Source organism: Vanacampus margaritifer, chromosome 4 (genome assembly GCF_051991255.1).
Source record: "Vanacampus margaritifer isolate UIUO_Vmar chromosome 4, RoL_Vmar_1.0, whole genome shotgun sequence".
Taxonomy (NCBI): Eukaryota; Metazoa; Chordata; class Actinopteri; order Syngnathiformes; family Syngnathidae; genus Vanacampus; species Vanacampus margaritifer.
In genome coordinates, this window is record NC_135435.1 from 1,897,501 (window position 1) to 1,915,997 (window position 18,497).

The following is an 18,497-nucleotide window of genomic DNA, read 5'->3' on the forward strand; positions in this document are numbered from 1 at the left end:
TGTTTATAACAATCATTTCATTTTTCGAATCTTTAATTTTTCTTTGGGTACAGAGGCTCTTGATTTAAAGAAAAACATGCCAAGGCGAAGGTGTTTGAATCCCAAAAAAGAAGCAATGCTTTATATCGATACCGGAAGAGACAAACATGGACTTGATGTGAAATACATCAGTGAATTCAAAGGTAAGATACATCTCACAATAACAGTTAACTAAAAAGTCAATCTTCCACCTGACTTCATTATTATTTTTGTCATTACTAGGGAGAGGGGTCTTTGCTTGTGCTTCTTTTGAAAAAGGAGACTTCCTGCTAGAATATCGTGGTGCACTTCTAAGCAAACAAGAATGTGAGAGGAGACAGAGATTGTACCATGACAAAATGAAAGCATTCATGTTTGAGTTTCGCTTTGACGGAAGAACTTGGTGGTGCGTATTAAGTCCATGCTCCATTTAATTAGTCCATATTAAAAGTCCATAATTTGTTTAGATTCATTAGCTTTGAGTCAAAACCCGAATCAACACTACCAAGTTCTAACTATATAATATTAATAATTGGTTTTCTATTTGAAGTGTTGATGCAGCAACAGAGGATGGGTCACTAGGAAGACTGGTCAATGATGACCACATCAACCCAAATTCCACAATGAAGTATTTAAATGTGCAAGGAAAGCCCCATCTGTGTTTATTTGCGACACGGGACATTGACACAGGAGAGGAGATTACATATAATTATGGCGACTCTGACTGGCCATGGAGAAGCAAGGTATCATATCAGAATGTGATGAGTGGTTAGTGATCTGAAAATCAGTATTGACTGAATTAAACTCATGATGTTTGTCAATTTAAACCTCAGGAATCTGGCCAACAAAACACATCCACATCCAAGCTCACCATAGAGGAAACTACATCTACAGCGCCCACAGATGCTCGGAAACCTTTTCAAGAGGTAAATCATGTACACTCTTTTAGTGCTCTTTTACAGTCCATACGCTATTTACAGGTTAGGGTTGTCACAATACTAAAATTTCAAACTCAATATCGATACCCAGGAAAATACTTGATACTTAATACCATTCAATACCATACCAAAAGATATACTAATCCTAAAATAACAAAAATAAATAGGACAATCACTTTTTCACATGCAAATAAATAATTTAAACAAATGAAAGAATATGCCATATTAAAAAATGCCACTTTATTCTATGAATGACTGTCTGAGCCTGTCGTATCACTGGTCTGAATTTTCTTTGTGGTTGGAAGTTTTTTTTTTTTTTTTTTTTTAAAGACAAGCATGTCAATGTGCTCCTGTGCACTTCATGGCTTGCATATGAGCCCTGAATTTACTAAAAATGAGGCACAACTTGAAGCAGCAATGCACACTAAGCTAACTGTGAGGCCGTGGCTAATGGATAATAATAAAACAACAGTCACTTACTGAGCATAAGTCTAACCGTGGTAGCCAGCTAACGGCTGATAACAAAACAAGGCATCTGGCTTTTTCTTGTCCACCAAAACTGGCACGTTTAGCCCTCCTGCCACCACACTGGCCATACTAAGCAGCTGTAAAACATAACTGAACAAGCAAGGTTGCAGTGTGGGCTCTCCTGGGTGCGGGAGCCTATCTGCCGAGGCAGTGATGCTAGTGGAGTGTGCACGGCTGACGCTGCAGTATTGATAAAGTGATATTGTATCCGGATATGATGTGTTTGAAAAGTATCGATACTTTTGACAACCCTATTAAAAGTACACAACGGGATTGTTAATTGGATTTTAGCGCCACCTTTAACTCTTAAAAAACAGACAGTTTACCACTCATCCATGTCTGTGTTTGTTTCCTTCCTGTCTCTTTTGCAGCATTCTGACGCAGAGAAGTCTGCCCAACCCTCCGGAGTTGAACAGGTACATGTAGTTGTTTAATAGATTTCAACGCCATCTGGCAGTTAAAAACTGTATGCATATTTCTGCACTTTCAGTGAATTTGTAATCAAACATCATTTCTGTGCGTATTGTCTCTGTATTTTTCTCTTTCAGTCCATGATGGAGACAAGGCACTCCTCAATGAGTTTGAGCCAGAATAGTTCTCAAAAGGTAAATTACTTTATCACTAATGGGTGTCATTTAGCATCCAACTACAATAATTGTTTGCAGTGCTCAATCAAGTCACCAGTAATATTTTAGTGTACAGAAAAACTTATTGAAGGCTTGATAATATTTTGAATAGACTGAGTGTGTGTGTGTGTGTGTTATCACCTGAATTTATTGTGTATTGGACTGACACATTTCGTGATAGTATGTTCAAGTTTTAAGTCACAACCTCATCCATAGGTTTGAATGTGTGTTGTGTCCAAGTATGGCATAGACTGACACTGGCATACGCTGACTTTTGCCGAGAAAACATTTGCTGTAGAAGTTGAGTCGCACTCACCTACTTGTGTGTGTGTGTTCACATAATCTCATGGTTTAGAGGTACATTTAACTTCATTGTATCTTTAAGTCTCACAGTCAACCAATGTCACCTTTCTGTGGAGTTGAATCACTATACATACAGTATATCAATATACTTGGTAGGCTGTTGTTTTTTAAATGACCTAACATAAACTCTGTGTTTCTTGATCCTGAATCACTCTCAATCAGCAACGTAATGTAAAGCGTTGTCTCAATGAAGGTATGTCTATGTTTAATGTTTCCTTCCTGTCTCTTTTGCAGCATTCTGATGCAGAGAGGTCAGCCCAAACCTCAGATGTTGAAAATGTTGAACAGGTACATGTGGTTGTCAAATGGATATCAATGCCATCTGGCAATTAAAAACTGTCAAAGTTTACCGCTCATGCATATTTCTGCAACTTGAAACAAAACAGTCTGATGGCACCTGTGTGTAATGTCTCTGTATTTTTCTCTTTCAGTGCATGATGGAGACAAGGCACTCCTCAATGAGTTTGAGCCAGGGTGATCTGATTTCAGCATTTGAGCCACAGACCAGTTCTCAAAAGGTAAATTACGTTTTCCTCTAATGATTGTCATTTAGCATCCAACTACAATAATTGTTTGCAGTGCTCTAGGCTTGATCATATTTTGAATAGACCGAGTGTGTGTGTGTGTGTGTGTGTGTTATCACCTGGATTTATTGTGTATTGGACTGACACATTTCGTGATAGTATGTTCAAGTTTTAAGTCACAACCTCATCCATAGGTTTGAATGTGTGTTGTGTCCAAGTATGGCATAGACTGACACTGGCATACGCTGACTTTTGTCGAGAAAGCATTTGCTGTAGAAGTTGAGTCGCACTCACCTACTTGTGTGTGTGTGTTCACATAATCTCATGGTTTAGAGGGACATTTAACCTCATTGTATCTTTAAGTCTCACAGTCACCCAATGTCACCTTTCTGTGGAGTTGAATCACTATACATACAGTATATCAATATACTTGGTAGGCTGTTGTTTAAATGACCTAACATAAACTCAGTGTTTCTTGATCCTGCATCACTCTGAATCAGCAACGTAATGTAAAGCGTTGTCTCAATGAAGGTATGTCTATGTTTAATGTTTACTTCCTGTCTCTTTTGCAGCATTCTGATGCAGAGAGGTCAACCCAACCCTCAGAGGTTGAAAATATTGAACAGGTACATGTGGTTGTTAAATGGATATCAATGCCATCTGGCAATTAAAAACTGTCAAAGTTTACTGCTCATGCATATTTCTGCAACTTGAAACAAATTTGTAATCAAACAGTTTGATGGGACCTGTGTGTATTGCCTCTGTATTTTTCTCTTTAAGTCCATGATGGAGACAAGGCACTCCTCAATGAGTTTGAGCCAGAATGACCTGAGTCCACCGCACAATAGTTCTCAAAAGGTAAATTACTTTATCACTATTGGGTGTCATTTAGCATCCAACTACAGTAATTGTTTGCAGTGCTCAATCAAGTCACCAGTAATATTTTAGTGTACAGAAAAACTTATTGAAGGCTTGATAATATTTTGAATAGACCGAGTGTGTGTGTGTGTGTTATCACCTAGATTTATTATGTATTGGACTGACACATTTCGTGATAGTATGTTCAAGTTTTAAGTCACAACCTCATCCATAGGTTTGAATGTGTGTTGTGTCCAAGTATGGCATAGACTGACACTGGCATACACTGACTTTTGCCGAGAAAGCATTTGCTATAGAAGTGGAGTCGCACTCACCTACTTGTGTGTGTGTGTGTGTTCACATAATCATATGGTTTAGAGGGACATTTAACCTCATTGTATCTTTAAGTCTCACAGTCACCCACTTTCACCTATCTGTGGATTAGAATCACTATACATACAGTATATCAATATACTTGGTAGGCTGTTGTTTTTGAAATGACCTAACATAAACTCAATGTTTCTTGATCCTGCATCACTCTGAATCAGCAATGTGATGTAAAGCGTTGTCTTTATGAAGGTCTGTCTATGTTTAATGTTTCCTTCCTGTCTCTTTTGCAGCATTCCGACACAAAGAGGTCAGCCCAACCCTTAGAGGTTGAAGATATTGAACAGGTATACGTGGTTGTTAAATGAATTTCAACGCCATCTGGCAATTAAAAACTGTCAAAGTTTGGCGCTCATGCATATTTCTGCAACTTCAGTGAATTTGTAGTAATCAAACTGTCTGATTACACCTGTGTGTATTGTCTCTGTATTTTTTTTTCAGTACATGATGGAGACAAGTGACTCCACATTGACCTTGTGCCAGGGTGACCTGAGTCCAGAACTTGAGCCACAGACCAGTTCTCAAAAGGTAAATTACTTCATCTCTAATGAGTGTTATTTAAAGTCCAATTACAGTTAACGTTCAACAATTGTTTCCTGTGCATGTCAAGTCATCAGCAATATTTTTGTGCTCTGAGAAACTTCATTGGATGCTTGATAATTGAAGTCAGTTTGTACATATTTGTTCATCTAAGTTTTTTTTTTGTTGCTAGCAATCCCACATGCTTAATAAATATTTTGCCAACACTTTCTAAATAAATTACCCCCTACCCTCCCCAGGACTGTTGGAAACACCTTCTTGAGGTCTCAACACTGTCAGCCTTTGATAAGTGTGTTCTATGCTTGGGACCTATATCTTCTTTTACATGGACTGGATACAGATGCAAAGGTAAACCATATATTGATAGCATTGCTTTGAGTCCAAATTTAGACGATACAGCCAGAAACCAAACAAATGATGCAAATGGCAACCGAACAGTTGTCTGCATTGTGGACATGATGTAACGATTTAATTACTGGCAACTCTTCTTACACAATATAAAATACAGCACTGATTGGTACAGAGAAGAAAATTGTTTAAAGAAGTTATGTTGTAACTGTAACTGGCACTGTTTGTTTGACCCAACATTTTCTAACTCTGTTCACAGCATGTTCAAGAGTCTGGCATCTGTCCTGCTACAGACGGAAGCAAGGAGACGATGAAATATTAGACTCGGATGAGGAGCAGAACTCTGGAAGTGAATATGTCCCTGATTCAGATGATGATTCAGATTCAAGCATGACTTTGGTGCCTAATCAGTCTAAAGTGCGACAGAGGGAAGGAATACCAGCCTTACCCACTAACAACTCTAACAGTTTGGACACACATTTTCCAAATGAAGCTGGCACATCAAAATGTTTGCCCACAGATGTCATTGCTGGCGAAACGTCAGATTCAGAAATTTCTAGCAAAGACTCATCAAATAAGCATGTGAAGAACAAAGATAAAAAATCTCTAGAACATCTTAATTTGACCAATAGAAATTACTGTTTTGTTTGTGGTAAGCCACAAAGCAGACTGACTCGCCACCTGAAAGTACACATGTCTCACCCAGAAGTTGCATATGCATTTTACCTCCCTGATCACTCTCAGGAGCGCAAGACTTTGTTTGAAAAAATGCGAAACAGAGGAAACTTTCAACATAACACTGCCATACTCCAAGGTGAAAATGGACAATTAAAAGTGAAAAGGAGGCCAAAATCTACTGCAGTGGCTGGAAACTTTGTGCATTGTATGCACTGCCAGGGCTTATACGTACGCAAAGATCTGTGGAGACATGTCCGAAGATGTCCCTTAAGGCCAGAAAATTGCAATCTGGATAAACAAGCTGGAAGAGCCAGAGTTCTGTGTTTAGCTACAGCCCAAGATACCGTATTCAGTCAACACTTCTCGAGTGGAATGTGGAAGGTTCTTAGCACAATGAAGACGGATGAGATTGGCCTTGCTGTACGAAATGACCTATCTATTGTTCATTTGGCCCAGTCCCTGTACAATAAACATGGTCAAGATCCCACAAAGTACGAACATATTCGACAAAAGCTCCGAGAAGTGGGACGACTGCTGGTATGTCTGCGAGCAAACTTCTCTGTACACAGCCTGGAGGAAGCCATAAAGCCCTCAAACTTTCAAACAGTTGTTCAAGCAGTGAAGCAAGTTGCTGGATTTGACGAAGAAAGCCTCTCCTACCATACACCAAGCCTGGCTTTGAAATTGGGGCACACACTAAACAAAATCTGCGACATCATTCATTGTCGTGCACTAATGGCAGAAGATGCAACACTGGTGAAGGAAACTGAAACATTTAGGAAACTATATACCTCCAAGTGGTGTGAGTTGATTTCCCACAAAGCTCTGAGCACACTGAGCAGTGCCAAGTATAATAAGCCACCAACACTGCCCTTTACGGAGGATGTCCAGGTACTTCACCAGTACCTTCAGAAGACTGCTGACAGTGCTGTTAGTAACTTGGTAGAGGAAGCAACACCGAAAAACTATGCTGAGCTTGCGAAACTTACTTTAGCACAAATAATTGTTTTTAATCGGAGACGCGCTGGAGAAGTTTCAAAAATGCTCAGCAAAGGTTTTAATGAGAGAGACAGCACAAAGCTGCACAAAGATGTTGCCTTGGGTCTTTCTCAGCTCGAGCAAAGGTTGTGCAACTATTTCACCAGAGTAGAACTTGTTGGGAAAAGAGAGCGAAAGGTGGTGGTTCTTCTTGCACCATCTACGATAGAAGCGCTGTCACTTCTAACCAATAAAAGGAAGGAGTGTGGTGTCCCAGATGAGAATATTTTTCTATTTGGAAGACCCAAAACTTTAACATACTACAGAGGATGTGATTGCTTGCGTATTTACGCAAGCCTGTGTGGAGCTAAACAGCCAGAGCTCCTCAGATCTACACAACTTAGAAAACATGTCGCCACACTCACACAGATACTGAATTTGAAAAAAAATGAACTTGACCAGGTTGCAGATTTCCTGGGGCATGATATCAGAGTCCATAGGGATTTCTATAGGTTGCCGGTCCCAACCATGCAGTTGGCCAAGATCTCAAAACTGCTCTTATCCATAGAAAAAGGAGAGCTTTCTGGTCTACAGGGTAAATCTCTGGATGAAATTGAAATTGAAGGTGAGTGTTCAGAATGTCAGATGATGTCCTGTTTATCAGGGGTGGGAAAATATGGGTACCTCAAGATTCGATTCGCTTTAGATGCATCATTAGTACATTTGCTTACATTTCATAGCTAATGTAAACCACTGGTACGTTTTTAAAACAATTGCAGAACTCAAGGAAAAGCAAAGATTTATATTTCACACTGACTTTTATTAAAGTGGCAAGGCAACCTGGTTTACAATAGTGTGTCAGCGTTTGCTGTAACAAATGTTTAACTTCTCCCAGTGCAATATGCAGAAGATGACAGTGTTTTTTTTAAAAAATTTATATAAACTTTAAAAATCTATTTTTAATACCGGTAACTCTGAATCGAAGCAGAATTTTTTTTTATACAACGATTGATGCATAAAAAAAAACAATTATCGCTCTCACCCCTAAGGAGTGGCATCCTTTCCATCTTGCATCTGTTACAGCTTACAGCTAGTTTTTCTATAGCAAATGCAACGTATTTATCTAAATAGCATCACATTATCTGCTTTAAACTTGTACACAGTACAACATAATGTTGGTGTTTAATCAGTCAACAAGGTCACCTATGCTGAAATGTGAGGAAATGTTTGCCATTGAAATTTATGACTAGAAAACTTTTTTTTTAATGTTCTGTATGCCTCCCTAACTCCCTCCAGGATAGTTTGGAGTAATTTTAGATTATCATCAGTGTTGATACAAAATTTAGTATTTGGTGGAGGAATTTAAGAGATTGTGTGTACATTATTAAATTGGCAGAACAATTCTAAAACTTGAGGCCTTGGGGTCTGATGTCTCACTGATCTTTTCTTATGACTATCTTTTTCTAGATAACTTATCATTCAGTGAGAATGAAAATAATGATGGCAGTGACTCAGAGGGCAGCGACACAGAGGTCGGAGGACCACTTTGTGAAGATGGCAAAGACCTGGATCCAGCCTCAGACTCTACGATCCTTGAGCAGGAACAGAACTCTGGTGGCCACGGTAGGTTCTCTGTCTACTTTACAAATTTTCTCTCAGCAGACGGGGCAACAAAGGCCGCCCGGTATCAGTATTTGTTGATGAGACAATTTTCACACGTCGTTTTTGTTTTTACCAGATAAGCTGTCACATGTGACGTCTACAGTAGGAGACACAGTCCCTTCAACTGGCGGTAAGACAAGCTTTAGGGTCTTTGGATTATGTTATGAAAATATGCAATGATGTAAGGCCTCCTGAGCAATGAAATGAGCTAAAAAAAAAAACATAAAATAAAGTCACGTAACTGCTTAAGACTAGATGCAGTCGGTAATGGTCTTTTCTTTTGCCATCCTGCAGCCACACAATAGCCTGCATTAGGCCATAAATAATGGCTGTGGAGAGTACTATCTACTTCCTGTTTTTGTGTTGCAGCCACTGTAATTGACAAATAATCTGTGACATTAGTTAGACTTACCTTCTGATTGTTCAAGTATCTGTAAATATATATATATATATGTATTTTTTGTTTTGTTTACTTACAGTCCTCTCAGGAAAAGACGATGCTGATCAAGAAAGTGAGGGAAGGAGACAGCCAAAGAAAATGTGGAGCAAAGCCGAGGTCGCTGCAGTGATGCGACATTTTGGAAGCCACATAAAAAAAGGAAAACTTGCCTCCAAAGTTGAATGCAGCCAGTGTAAGCGGGCAGAAGACCCTGTGCTGTCACAACGGACTGTACAGAATATTAGAGACTTTGTGAGAAACCGAATAACCACAGCCAAAAGGCAGGCCCAGAAGAGACGGTAAACCCATTTGCTGGTATCTCACTAAGCAACGAATGCTTGCGAACATAGAGAATTTGGGGTTTTTGTCGGGATTCATAAAAGGTTGCAGAAATGTTCAGTTTTCACTTGTCAGTATTTCCTGTTGCAAAGTTTTTTTTAACATGTTCAGACAGTTTTTCACTTTCTGCAAGCATCTTCTGAAACCTTATATGAACCGTGACAAAAAAAACAACAAATTTGCTATTTACCCAAGCATTCATCACTCAGTGAGATACCAGCATGAGAGTTTCATTTAAAACTAAATTCTGGGAACTTTTTATTTATGTATTTAATTATATTTTCACTTAATTCTTCAGACACTAAGAACTCCCTGCACTTTTTCTCTTAGAAATTAAAACGAAAATCTTAAGGGAGATCTGAAGTATATGCCACAAAGGAGGTGGGACTAGGTCACACACACGCTGTTTCTGGTTACTGTTGCAACATAAGGGTGGAAGTGCGAGTATGGGGCACGGCCTATATGGCGCTACAATAACTGGTATCAGCGTAGGTGTGTGACTTACGGAAGTTGCAAGTCCCGCTTTCCCCGTGGCATATACCCCATTTACTTGCCTAATTTTCAATTGACCTTAACACAAGCTAATGACCCTGGCAGCACCCAGCACTTTTTGTTAGCAAATAGCCCAATTTGTTTTAAAACTTAATGTTTAAAATTAAACTAAAAGCCTTTAACAAATTTGAAAGTTATAAACATGCTTAATAGCATTTCAACATTTAAAAAAATATTAATTTTGACCCCATTTTTTTTCTTTTGCTACAAATGAATATCAGCTCCAAATGTGGTTATTGGCCTCTTTGACTACAAATAATCAGTATGGTGTCGGCACTGTCTATCACTACTACTATAAACTCTATATTGGAATATTAAACTACAAGGCTCTGGATTTTCAGTAGGATAAAAATGGAACACCAACACGTAGTGCGTAGTGGCTCGGAACACCTTGATTAGAAAGGACTTTGTAGAAAACAGTGTACAGTGTCTAGACCAGTCATACTTGTTAATAAAACATCTGTGTTTACTTTAATTTAGATTGCGTTTGTATGTTTTTACGTTTGTGATATTACAGCTTGGTTAGTGTGGGGTTGCTAATTTCTGAGGTTTAAAGGAGCCTGTGTCATTAAATAGACACTTTCCTACATTCTTTGTGCAGTTGCGTCTTAATTTGTGTGGCTGCAAATGTGAGGTAATTGCCTTTTTAAAGTCTCAATAATGTTGATGCTCATTACTGTCGTATTTTTTGTATTAGTCATGAAGAAACACTTACAGGGGTGAATTCATCATCCATCTATATCCAATTGCTCTCTTTTGGTTCTGTTCACCTAATGCATAGTGGTGTCAGGTGGTGTATTTATGTTAATTTTGGGTGGTGGGGGGCGTGACTACCTTGTCCCTTTAAAGTCACCTTAATCCTGTTTTGTCCTTGTAAACCACAATTCAAGTGTCGTCCCAAACCACCATTTTGTCAGGTCTGATATCTCAGGTTGTTAACCTCTTTTCTAAGCTCTGAAGGGTGCTAAATTCTTCTCAATTTTTTTGAAGTGATTTAGCCTTACTCCCATCATTCTAAACCCTTTTAAAAGGTGTGTCAACTTAAATCACCACCGGGCCTGTTTCTGAAATTTGTCAGTCTATACCATATAAACAGGTATGTGTGTGTGTGTGCGTGTGTGTGTGTGTGTGTGTGTGTGTGTGTGTGCGTGTGTGTGTGTGTGTGTGTGTGTGTGTGTGTGTGTGTGGATGTAGCGTTTCAGTTGCAGCAAAGTAAATTGCTCATTCATGTGATAACTTATTATACAATTTTCCAACATTCCCCCCTAATTATCAAATGAATAGCACATTCATACTTCATATAGTCAAACTTCAAAAGAATTTCTTGATAAAAATCATAACGTGTACTCATTTTGTTTCCTGTCACTTAAAACATTGGTGTCATCCAAATCCTCATCATATTGTTCTGTCAATAATATCAATACCACATAGAGAATAACATAACATTCTCTTTTCATCAAAAATCATATAAACGGAATAATCATCAATACAACAATATAATCCAAAGTGTTGTCCATAAAATGCAATCAATGTGTTGTCGCACATTCCTTTCAAATCCCGATTTCCTCGCTAAACTGCAAGTAGAAATCATCAGATTTTTTCTTTTCGAGAGGGAGAGGTTACCAGCACATCACCTCTATATTTGTCAATCAGCAATATGTGTTCTTTTCCTGTACTTGATCCATCGAGTGTGTATGTAATATCCAGTGTTCGTGCTCCAATGTGTCAAAGGTTCGTAATCCAGTGTGTGCAATGTCCATTGTTTCTGTACATATTATTCAGTGTTAATAATTCAGCCAGCTGTCTCTCTTCCCCCTCAAGATGGCCCCCAAAACAAAAAATAAAAAAACAAAAGGCAGCCCCGAATGAGTCAGATCGCGTCTTACCCTCCCGTTGGATTTAGGAGAGGGACTTGTCTCCTCGATGTGTCCCTTCTAACACTTCCTGCACAATTGACAGGCCCTGGACTTCACAGCGGTTTGGAGAACCTTGTGGGGGAGCATGTTCCCATCCTCCTCAGACTGACTTGGTCAGGTAAACAGCTAGACAAGCTGTTTGTCTTTCCCCTCTCTGACCTTGATTCGGTCAGGCTTCGCTCTGCAACCGGACAAGCCGTTAGTTAATGGTACCTGTTGTGCCGTGCGATAGGTGAATCCAGGAGGGTTGTTCAGCGATCTTCACAGCCTCCGGGGTCATCAACAACACTTACAAGGACCTTCACACCTCGAGATGTACCTTTGATCAAAACACAGTCACAACTTTGGTGGGAGGTTGGCCTTCCTGCAGAGGCAGAGAGTCATCTGGCATTTGATTAAACATTTTCACATCCTTGTCATTTAACAATCTCCTCATATAGTCACTTAAATCAATGTCTTTCATCTGCTCATCTTAACAGGTTATTTACAATAGGCACATTAAATAGTCTATCACACAAAATTCCAAGCGGGCTAAACTGCCATGCCTTTTATAATTGTCATATACATTTTAACTAAATCCAAACTATCTAACCATATTCTTCATACCTCGGTCATGTACTTAATTTTATTTTTATTTTCTAATGTAACTACAAAGTGACTTTCATTCGTTACTCCAAATAACTAATATGCCATATTGAGACATGATATATTTATATTATTTATATAATCATTGAAAGTCAAAATCTGACTTTCAAATGTACCCACGCAATTTATAATTGCTTGAGGGTATTGTAGGACATTCACAATATCCTTGTGGTAATCATATACAGTATATATACATCACATATTTTCTTTCCAGTGTAAATTCAAACCAGAATATACAATTTGGGTGTACAGTACTGTTATAGTATTGTCATTCATTACTTAAATTTTCATCAAGAACATCTTGCTTCAGAATCCAGTTATCTAATAATGTGTGTCTAGTTAGTAATTTTAGTACTTTCAATCATCACTCCTGCCTTTAGCAAGTCCTTATCACTAGCCAAATGTATCTCTACTTCAGCATCTTACTTCAATAAATAGTCTTTAGCATAGATAGTATTTACTTCTTCGCTCTGATTTCCACTTACTTACATGCTGTCATTACACCAACATCAGAAATACTTAATATTCAGAATTCACAAGGAAGCAGGTTTAACAGCTCTTCCTGTTCAGTTTTTAAAGAAAAACTAAAGTACTGTCATCTCTATTCCTTATATCCTCTAACACCGACTCTTCCCATCTTAGTACCTACTGTTTCCTTCTACCACAACTGTTACTCGTTACCACTTTTAATATATGCTTACGTCTTAAACCTTTTAATAATGTTTTCCTCTTCAATGCCAGTGCTTATCAGGTCCTGCTGGGTAGGATTCTTCACTCATCAACAACAGGAGCTGAAACAGAATTCTCTTAGGAAAACATTTTTCAATGTAACCAATCTTTTATACAAATATTAAGGCTGCATTCAATACAACATTGTTAAGGCTCTTACTTACAATTTTTTTGTTGTTCCAAATAGGATCTACATGAGTCACTGTCAAGTTTGTTAGTACATGCAAACACCACAATAATATCTAGTAAGTATTTTTAAATGTAGTCAATAAGAGTTTAAAATCACTACCTTTCTAAGTAATAGTAAATAGTCCATAGTCTATTCGAGTACGTAATCGTCTTATTCTGTTAGAAAGTCATGAAGTCATTGCAATTCCACAACTTGTATCATTCAAGTGATGTTTTTCATTCACACAATGCCTTCAGTTAACTTTGCAATTTGGGAGTGTAGTCAAAAAAAGGGAGTGTAGGCTAGCTGAATTCTTGTCCACAGAAAGTGAAGGCATGGAGTCACTCACTCAGGGTCAGACTGATAAGGGAGAAACAGAGGCCTTTCATATTTCACTTCCTATCTGTTAATCATCAACACCACCACCAGTGTTCTAAACACTTTATTGAATCACACTCTGAATTTATCCACTAATTCTGCACTTTTCTTTTACTTAACTCTAATATCATTCAAATTATTCATTTCACCTCGTACCCCCAATGCGAGAGGGACTATTTACTTAAGTATTTAGGGCACCTTAAACACACACCTTCTGCTGAACTTTCTTCTTCTTCATCTTCATCTTCAGCTTATCTGCCTATCTATCCCTTTTTAACATTCTTATTAATAACTGATTCACATTCAAACATACAACGAACTACTGGAGCTCCCATACTACCTAATGTAGTGAAGTAGCATAATATTACCCATGAAAATGTCCTTATTGCTTAATGTTAATGTATCACTCATCATTGATTGGAGTTATTAACACAATAGTAAAAAATCTTCTCAAATGCCATTCCTCAGTCTAACACTTAATGCCATCAATATATCAAAAGTTAGAACATTTTCATAACTTTCAGTTGTTTAACTTAACTACCTCCTTATTGAATGAAATTAATACTATGTGACCTATACATGCAAAAATTACAACAATGGACAAATCTGTGTTCTTACAAAGATTCCTTATAGCCCTTAAGAACTACATTCAATTATTATATTCAATGTTATAACACCTTCTTTCTGAAGTTTTTTTTTTTTTTTAAAGAACTCCACATATTTGCCTGCCACTTATTTTATTTTATTTTATTGCCAATCAAACCTAGAATAGAAATTATGTAATTGTGTAATAAATAATTTACATCGGTCACCAATCATTTTCCTACTATCTGTACTCTTGTTATATTAAGTTAAAAAGAAAAATGTCAATTTAAGGAACAAAAGCACACAGCAATTTTGAGTATTTCTTCATCAAAATCTCCTCTTTCATCTATGGCCCTTTGTTAATTACTAATTATTAACTTATTTTTTTATCCCTTACTTACTTATTTACTTTATTTAACTATTCTGTCTCTTTTCAAACACACCAAAACATGTGTAATAGTTATTTTCCTGCATGCCTCCAGGACACATTTACAATAACGTATTCCTCTCAAGAGGGCAACCCAACCGGGGTCTGCGCAATTCTCACCTCCCCTTCTCTCTAAAGGGGTGGATGACCAACAATTAGCAGGCGTCGATCAACTCTGCTACAAGAATGGCCAATCTGACTACTCCACACAAGCATGGCAAATGAACAAGCACGGACCGACCACAGATTGGTCGCCACTCACCAGATGGGCGTAATCATAAAACACACTCACCCCCTCAGGATTAGTCACCGAACGCCCCCCTTAGTACATATAACTTACTTTTAATTAGTACTATCTCATATTAACTCCCTTGCGTACAAATCCATCCAATTAAGCGCCTTAGTGATTCAAGTTAACCATATTATTTCCCACAATGTTTTTGACAGGACCACTTTTGGCCCACGCACCTCAGGTTTGACACAGCACAAATTTTCTTATTTCCAACTTATATTTGTGCAGACTTAATAGACCCTACCTAACAATCTATTTTACACAATTTAAATCCTTCTAGACTTCTTTTACAGACAATAACATACAGACAGACAAACACACACACGCACGTACGGGCCCACAAGACAGACACAGACTGAGTGAGGGGAAAGATTTACAAACAATTACACAAACGTTCTGACGCCGCAATCTAATTTCCAATTTATATCTCTCACATTTTAAAAATATTACTCATTCAGACAATATGACATACAGATACACACACGAGCTCACAGAGACAAAACACAGAAACAATATTTCACGGAATTTAAGTGTACATAGGACTCAGCCGTCCTTTCTCTACGGAATTTATCGGACTCCGCCGTCCCTTATTTACCTGCCATTTACTAGTATTCACAGGGTTTTTATTTCTTAATGCGCAATGACCTCCAGTCATTCACTTCCCCCTATTTTAGATTCGGCCAGGAGGTATTTCAACCCCCTATCTCGGCACTACACAAACACACACACGCATCAACAAAATACTCACAACATGCGTCCTTTCGTCATCTCAGGGAGCTGCTGTTCTGGATTGCTGTCAATCCGCGATCTCGGGGAGCCGACTGAAGGCCGATCGGCCACTATCAAAAGTGGACTTAGATTTAAGACCTAGTCTGGCTGTGAACAGGCTTTGATCGTCAACAGTTGTTGCGTCCCGGGAACGCAGATATTTTGGCATTCGGCTATAAGGACCAAAAAATGTCAGGATTACATTTTAATCTTCCTCAAATGATGCAACTCCGTGAATCACGGACCACACCCAAGTTTGTCTTTCTGCAGAAAGGAGGAAGTGGATGCTCTCAGCACCAAAGGACTTCCTGCCTCCACCTCCCTGCTCGGCACATTTATTCACAAGTTTAGAAGGCGGAACAAAAGGCGGTACTGAACTCACAATGATAAAAAACAACAACATGCATCTGGTGTGTGGGTGTAGCATTTCAATTGCAGCAAATAGTAAAGTGCTCATTCATGTGATAACTTATTATACAATCTTTCCAATATATATATATATATATTTGTATATGTGTATATATAAATGTATATGTGTATATATATATGTGTATAGATAAAGTGATTTACACAATGTACGTATGCAGTTTGTTTAGAGCACAGACATGAGAGAGCGGTTGTGGATAATTTAGTGTTGTCCATATTAATAAAGATAAATTACGCTGACTGAAGCGGGCTGTATGGAACATTGATTCCGGTTAAAGAATCAGTAGACTGGATTATCTTAAATGCTTTTAATGGCAGCAGGTGAGTCATATGTAATTGAGAATGTGTGCGTGCGTTCTTGTATGGGTTATTTTGTGAGGACCGGGTTTTTACTATCATTGTGGTGACGATAGGTGCAAAATAAGTGCCTTGGCTCCACAGGTTGGAAAATAACTCTCAGATCAAATTACAATTATACTATTATAATATAAAATTATTAAAAGGTCTAATTTGATGGTCATAAGAAAAAAAAAAAATATATATAGTGCTGCTCAAAAGTTTGTGAACCCTGCAGGCGTGGTCAGATTTTTTTGTATAAAATATTCAAATAACCTTATTAAATGTTTAGTCATACCCCAATTTACAATGCTGACATTGAAAATAATGGACTTGAACAAAAACAAAAAGCATGTTAATATTTTCGTTCATTATTGAGCAAAAGTTGTTGATTTAAGAACTTCATCCAAACACTTTCTTTAGTGACTTATCAGTCTTTCACATCTACTTTGGGGGATTTTTGCCACTCTTCCTTGCAAAATGCAGCCAATTGAGAGAGGTTGGATGGGCGCCTAGCATAAACTGCCCGCTTCAGGTCCGGCATCAGTATTTTTGAAAGAATTTAAGTCAGGATTTTAACTAGGCACATCCAGAACATGAATCTTGTTGTTCTTCAGACAGTCCTTGGTTGTATTGCTGGAATGCTTTGGATTATTGTCATTTTGCATGATCCATCGTCTACCAGGCTGTAATTTTTTGTTTTTAAACGGCTTCAGGTTATGATCCAGGATGTCACAATATTTATTTGAATTCACGATTGCCTGGACTATGTGGAGTTTTCCAGATCCTGAGGATGAAAAGTCAGCCCAGAATTTAACATTCTCACCACCTTGCTTCACTATAGGGAGAAGATTATTTTGCTGTTATGCAGTGTTGACTTTTTACCAAACGTGACTGTTTTAGTTGTGACCAAACAGTTAAATTTTGGACTCATCTGTCCACAGAAGGGACTTCCAAAAAGCTTCAGTGTTGTCCAGGTACTACTCACTGGCAAAGTTCAGATGGGCAGCTTTGATCTTTTTTGTGAGCAGAGGCTTCTACCTAGCAAGCCTTCCATGAAAGCCTTGTCGATTGACTTTTCTTCTTTCTTTTTTTGCCATCATTATTGCTCTTTTTAATTTTTTTTAATTTTTATTTTGAATGTGCATGTGCATGTGTGCGTGTGTTGTGAGTGTGTACTCATTAGTTCACCTAAAACCTATTAAAAATCCTATACCATTCACCTAAACCAAATACTTCAGAATCCAGCTAGAGTCGTGAGATTGTCAGGAGACCCGAAAAAGGATCAAAGAAAAGAAAGGAAAGTGAAATCCAGCACCAACCAGACATCACCTACTACCCACCGGGTTACCAACCAGAGCCTGAGGAAAGGAAGGAAGGATAGATGAAGCAGAGTGAGATCCACAGACATCAGTTTCCACCAATTCAATGACCAGAGGAATAAGCAGATTGTGTTTGAATTTCGATAGATGCTGGTATGGTGGATCTGGCATGCATGAAAATCTCCACCAAAGAGGGGAGCCGTTGACCCCGGCCAGGACAGAGCAAGCACAACCCCCCAGGGCCTCCCAGGCCACGGCAGCACCAAGGGACAACCCCCGCAGGGGCCACCGGCCGGAGAGCAATCCCAGGAGCGCCCCCCACCCCAACACGGCCCGCGCCCCAAGCCCAACACAGCAGAACGGGGCATAGCAGGCCCGCCAGGCACCCCACCGGCCCACAGCCCCCGCTCCCCCATCCACCCTCACCACCCACCACAACCCAGCTGCCCCCAAAACCCCAGACAACCCACTAGTTGCAGATGATCTGCTTTGCAGTGGAATGATGAAGCTCTTTTTTTTTTTTTGATTATTTTATAGCTTTCCCCAGACAGATGTGCTGTCACTACCCACATCCCGGGGTCCCCTGAGATGTCTCTTTCTCTCAGCATGACTGACCTGTATGGGTTCACCTGGGTAAGACTAAAGTGATGTGGTTTTGTCTTTGTTTCAGTCAGCGATCCACAATTTCTTCACTAAACCTCTCTCATTTCATTGGTCCATTTCAGT

General features: G+C 38.7%; 2 protein-coding genes and 1 long non-coding RNA gene across 11 annotated transcripts in view; 2 read left to right on the top strand and 1 right to left on the bottom strand.

The window, feature by feature from the left end:
• The window catches only part of LOC144050755 (uncharacterized), an 11,013-nt gene extending 1,269 nt beyond the window's left edge, over nucleotides 1–9,744 (top strand). The window contains exons 2-18 of the mRNA XM_077564331.1: nucleotides 54–182; nucleotides 262–424; nucleotides 569–761; nucleotides 852–944; nucleotides 1,856–1,900; nucleotides 2,033–2,089; nucleotides 2,708–2,761; nucleotides 2,905–2,991; nucleotides 3,570–3,623; nucleotides 3,778–3,855; nucleotides 4,476–4,529; nucleotides 4,684–4,770; nucleotides 5,022–5,130; nucleotides 5,390–7,411; nucleotides 8,254–8,409; nucleotides 8,525–8,578; nucleotides 8,928–9,744. Of these exons, the coding sequence (XP_077420457.1) occupies nucleotides 77–182; nucleotides 262–424; nucleotides 569–761; nucleotides 852–944; nucleotides 1,856–1,900; nucleotides 2,033–2,089; nucleotides 2,708–2,761; nucleotides 2,905–2,991; nucleotides 3,570–3,623; nucleotides 3,778–3,855; nucleotides 4,476–4,529; nucleotides 4,684–4,770; nucleotides 5,022–5,130; nucleotides 5,390–7,411; nucleotides 8,254–8,409; nucleotides 8,525–8,578; nucleotides 8,928–9,190 (3,675 nt within the window). The 5' untranslated portion in view covers nucleotides 54–76 and the 3' untranslated portion in view covers nucleotides 9,191–9,744. The remainder of the gene's footprint in view (nucleotides 1–53; nucleotides 183–261; nucleotides 425–568; nucleotides 762–851; nucleotides 945–1,855; nucleotides 1,901–2,032; nucleotides 2,090–2,707; nucleotides 2,762–2,904; nucleotides 2,992–3,569; nucleotides 3,624–3,777; nucleotides 3,856–4,475; nucleotides 4,530–4,683; nucleotides 4,771–5,021; nucleotides 5,131–5,389; nucleotides 7,412–8,253; nucleotides 8,410–8,524; nucleotides 8,579–8,927) is intronic.
• Nucleotides 1–18,497, top strand: part of tmc3 (transmembrane channel like 3) — a 212,202-nt gene that overhangs the window by 8,041 nt on the left and 185,664 nt on the right. The gene's annotated exons all lie outside the window — the stretch shown is intronic.
• LOC144050756 (uncharacterized) lies at nucleotides 10,967–15,972 on the bottom strand. Its single transcript, XR_013293921.1, has 3 exons — nucleotides 15,668–15,972; nucleotides 13,041–13,130; nucleotides 10,967–12,013 (listed from the first exon to the last, which is right to left on the bottom strand). It is a non-coding gene; the product is annotated as an uncharacterized LOC144050756 (long non-coding RNA).